The following is a 3,954-nucleotide window of genomic DNA, read 5'->3' as shown; positions in this document are numbered from 1 at the left end:
GGGGGGGGGTCCAAAGGCGCCTGCCCAGAGCTGCACACAAGGCTGGGCACAGCACCAGGGATCCCCCCCAACTCCAAGGGCACCAACCACACCAGAAAGTCAATGAGGAGCTGTTTGGTGAGCTCAGGGGATTGTGGGTAAATCCCCTCCCGAGGGCTGTGGTGGGCAGCAATGCTGTGGGGTGGGGGGGGGAAGCCGGGGGCAAGGCCAGGCACAGCTCACCGATGACGAAGACGGGCATAAAGGCTCCGCAGGGCACCGGGATGGTGGTGGCCAGGGCCGACATCCAGAACTGGGGGCAGAGACAGGGGTCAGCGGGCGCTAGCTGGGACCCCAGCCCAGCTCAGCCCCAGCCTCAGCCCCTTACCCCAGCCTGCCTGCTGGTCTGGGCATGGTCCAGGGAAGGGAGCCATGGCCAGAGCAGGGCTGGGTTGGGGTAGGCAGTGGGCAAGGTGCCTGTGCCCTGCTGTGAGCTGAGCCCTGTGTCCTGTGGGGTGCCCCCTTCCCCTGCCATGCTCAGGCCATGTCACCCAGAGAGCCAGGAGAGCCTGGCAGTCCTGGGCAGAGCAGTGGGCAGCATGGGGCTGGGCACTCAGGCTGAGCCCTGGGACCCCTGACACCCCTGGCAGGGACAGAAGCCAGTGGGGAAGGCAGGGGCACAGCTCAATGGCAGGGCAGGGCCAGGGCCAGGGTAGGGGCACTGGCTAAGGCTCCCCACGCTGGCACAGGGGCGGCATAGGAGCCTAAAAGTGGAGGGTGCCAAGGCTGTGTGTGTGAGGGAGCCCAGGGGGGCTGTGGATGGTGACTGAGGGCACTGGTACTGCTGGGGGGATCTGGCTGGGCAGTTCTCACCTGACCCGGTGCCTGGCTTGGGACAGGGGAAGGGGCACGGTGCCCGGGGGGACTCACTTTCATGAGGATGAAGACAACAAGGGTGACAAAGACATTAGAGCGGGGATGGCGCCAGGCCTCGGAGATGCCCACATACTCAAACTCGTCAGCCAGGCCCTGCTTGACCCACGTCCGGTTGTCGAAGAGGGTCACCAGCGTGTCCTTCTGCGTGAGCTGAGGGGCAGGAGCGTCAGCCAGGGCCGGCAGCTTGGGGCCCCCAAGGCACGGGGCACAAGCCCTGGCTGCCTCCCCACTAACCCCCCCATGAGATGCTGCTGGCCCACGGGGGTCAGGACCCTTGCTGGGGCACAGCAAGGCGTGCCCCCAAGGCAAGGGGCTCTGCCCTGCGGTACCTGGCCAGCCATGAACTGTCCGAAGCCAGGTGGGAAGGTCAGCGTGGAGACGAGCAGGGTGACCAGTGCGGGGAAGAGCAGGCGCCTGTGGGAGCAGCACCCGCAGCCATGACTCCTGCAACCACCACGGCCCACCCCACCCTGCCGGCAGCCCCCATCACAACTACCACGGACCCCCCGGGGCCTCCCCCTGCTGCAAGCAACCAGCTGGCCCTGACCTGCCATCAGCCAAGGCCCTGGGATCTGAGGGGCACTCACTTCTTCATGAGGAAGCGATTGATGGTCTTCTGCTTGCGCATGAACTGCACGATCTTGCGGTTGAAGTAGACGAAGAGGGCGCCGCCGAACCCGCTGGCGATCCTGGGGCGGGAAGGGGTAGCGTGAGGGCACTGCAGTGCCAGGAACCAGGCTGGGCAGCCCCACTCAGGCCAGGGCACCACGATCCCCTTAGCGCCACAAAGCCCCTCGTGCCCCACTCCTGCTGGGGTCTCTTGCCTGGTGCCTGGGCTGACCTGGGTGGGCACCGAGTCGGGGACCCCCACTCACCCAATGACGGCGAAGGCGGGCAGCTCCTGCAGGTCGAAGGGGAAGTCCAGGCGGAAGCGGGTTTTGAACAGGGCTGTGATGGTCTCTGGGGAGCAGAGGACCCCATGATGGGGATTTGGGGGCCCAGCCTCCTCCTAGCACCCCACTGCTCTTGGGGTGCAATCAGTCCGGTCCCCCACTGCTCTTGGATAGCTCCTCAAGCCCATGGCAGGAGAGGCACCTCCACCTTGATCCACCAGGCCAAGCACCGGGCGGCCCTTCCCAGCTGGGGTACCTCCATCCCGCCCCAGGGCCGGCCCTGCCCACGCCCCGGGGTACCTTCATCCTTGTTCCACACGGCCAGGACGCGGAAGATGAAGGCGCTGAAGGTGGCAGCGAAGAAGCCGCGCCAGTAGTTGCGCACGGCAAAGAAGGTGGAGGTGACCTCGATGCTGAAGAGGACGCCTGCGGCAGGGAGAGGCAGGAGGAAGGCGGGAGCCGGCACTGCCCCTCCATGCCAGAGCGCCCCTTGGGCCCCGGCATGGGGGGCTGCCTGGACACACTGCTGCATGGGAACCACCCCGGCTGGGTTGGGAGTGCACCCACACAGGTGTTGGGGGGCCACGGAGTGGGGGGGTGTTAGTGGGGGAAGAAGGTCCCCCTCCTGTGGCTGCCCGCGGCCCAGTGGGAGCAGCGTGGTGCATGGTGTGAGCAAAAGGGTAGCATGGGGGCATGAGGGGGCAGCCCTGGCTGGGGCCCGTGGGATGGACACGCGCACACAGACAGACGAGGACACTGCGCAGCACAGAGGGCACAAGCGAAGAGTTAGACACGTCACCAACCTAGGAGTGCAAAGCCGCGAGGGAGCCTTGGGGCCAGAGCTGGGACCTCCCTGGAGTGCAGAGTGGAGGGGAAAGGAGGAGACATTACACCTCTGGGAGGACAGCGCCCCATGCTGCTACTCAACCATGGGCACGGAGGCTAGTTCCTGGCTGGGGCCTGTTGGGCTGGGTGCTGCCCAGGGGGTTGCAATGCAGTGAGTCCTGGGGTGCCCGGGCCCACACAGGGCATGGGGGCCCTTGAGGTTAGAGATAGGAGCAAGAGGGGAGGCAAGTCAGAGCTGGGCGATCCAGAGGTCAAGTGGACCCAGGGGAGAAAGGAATGGGGGGAGCAGCTGCCCCCTCTCCAGGCTACCTGGGGGCTGTGGTGAGACCCTAGCGCCTCGGGGAGCAGAGCCAGGCCCAGTTCCAGCCTGCGCAGTGTCCAGACAGGCCTGGGGGTCTGGGCTCCCCTCAGGAGCGGGGTGCCAGGGAGCTGGAGGCAGACACCTTCCCAGGGCAATGGGGCCTGGCATCGGCCTGGATCCATGGCAGGGGCCTGATTCCTGGGTGCGTGCATGTGCGTGCATGTGTGCATGTGCGGGGCCCAGGACCAGCGCGGTGCCCTCCCTCCGAGGGGGGCAGCGAAGCAGCAGCCAACTCCCACGGCACAGGCAGCCGCCAGCATCTCGATGTTGCGGGACTCATTCTGCAAAGCAGGAGCGGCCGGGGGCAGGGGTGAGTAGGCAGGACCCTGCGACTGCTCCCTGCAGGAGACTAGGCACCTGCTTACCCCTGCCAATGGCAGCCCAGCCCTGGCACATGCCCGGTCATGGCCTGAGTCCCCCCTGCCCTGGGCTCCCCCCATGCCCCATCCCCCAGCCTGGCCTGGGCGAGGCCAGTTGCTCAGCACTGCCCTGGCACCCAGTGCACTTGCTCCCTCCCGCCCCCACCACACCAGGCCAGGCCACCCCTCACCCCCTGCCTGGCCTTGGGTCTCACCTCATAGATGCCCCCAAAGAGGGAGAGGAACTTGCTGAGCAGGGCGGCGCACATGCTGGCAATGTGGACGAAGGGGCCCTGCGGGCAGAGTGTAGTGGGCGAGGTTATGGCGGGCACCCAGAAGCGGGGACTCCCTGCCTCCCATATCACGCTGGTCCCCCCTGCCCCAGCTCCCCTCCTACCTCCTTGCCCAGGGGCATCCCGCTGCCCAGGGCACAGGTCAGGCCGATGACCTTGGCCACAAAGGTCTTGAGGGTGAGGTACTCCTTCAGCACCACGCCCCGCAGGATGGTCTTCATCTCGGGGATGCCAGAGCCTGCAGGAGGGGGGCAGTGAGTGCCTGGCGGGTCAGCACCTGCCAGCTC

General features: G+C 66.7%; 1 protein-coding gene across 1 annotated transcript in view; it reads right to left on the bottom strand.

Annotated features, from left to right (window-relative positions):
* The window catches only part of CLCN2 (chloride voltage-gated channel 2), a 23,162-nt gene that overhangs the window by 10,080 nt on the left and 9,128 nt on the right, over positions 1–3,954 (bottom strand). Inside the window, exons 5-12 of the mRNA XM_019503046.1 lie at positions 3,590–3,667; positions 3,206–3,296; positions 2,109–2,234; positions 1,791–1,875; positions 1,503–1,604; positions 1,245–1,329; positions 910–1,065; positions 223–292 (exon numbers count right to left, since the gene is read on the bottom strand). Coding sequence (XP_019358591.1) covers positions 223–292; positions 910–1,065; positions 1,245–1,329; positions 1,503–1,604; positions 1,791–1,875; positions 2,109–2,234; positions 3,206–3,296; positions 3,590–3,667 — 793 coding nt within the window. The remainder of the gene's footprint in view (positions 1–222; positions 293–909; positions 1,066–1,244; positions 1,330–1,502; positions 1,605–1,790; positions 1,876–2,108; positions 2,235–3,205; positions 3,297–3,589; positions 3,668–3,954) is intronic.

This window comes from Gavialis gangeticus, unplaced genomic scaffold (assembly GCF_001723915.1).
Source record: "Gavialis gangeticus isolate Ggan-Ray unplaced genomic scaffold, GavGan_comp1, whole genome shotgun sequence".
NCBI lineage: Eukaryota > Metazoa > Chordata > Crocodylia > Gavialidae > Gavialis > Gavialis gangeticus.
Note: the sequence above shows the minus strand (reverse complement) of the source record. Positions and strands in the feature narration are given on the sequence as shown.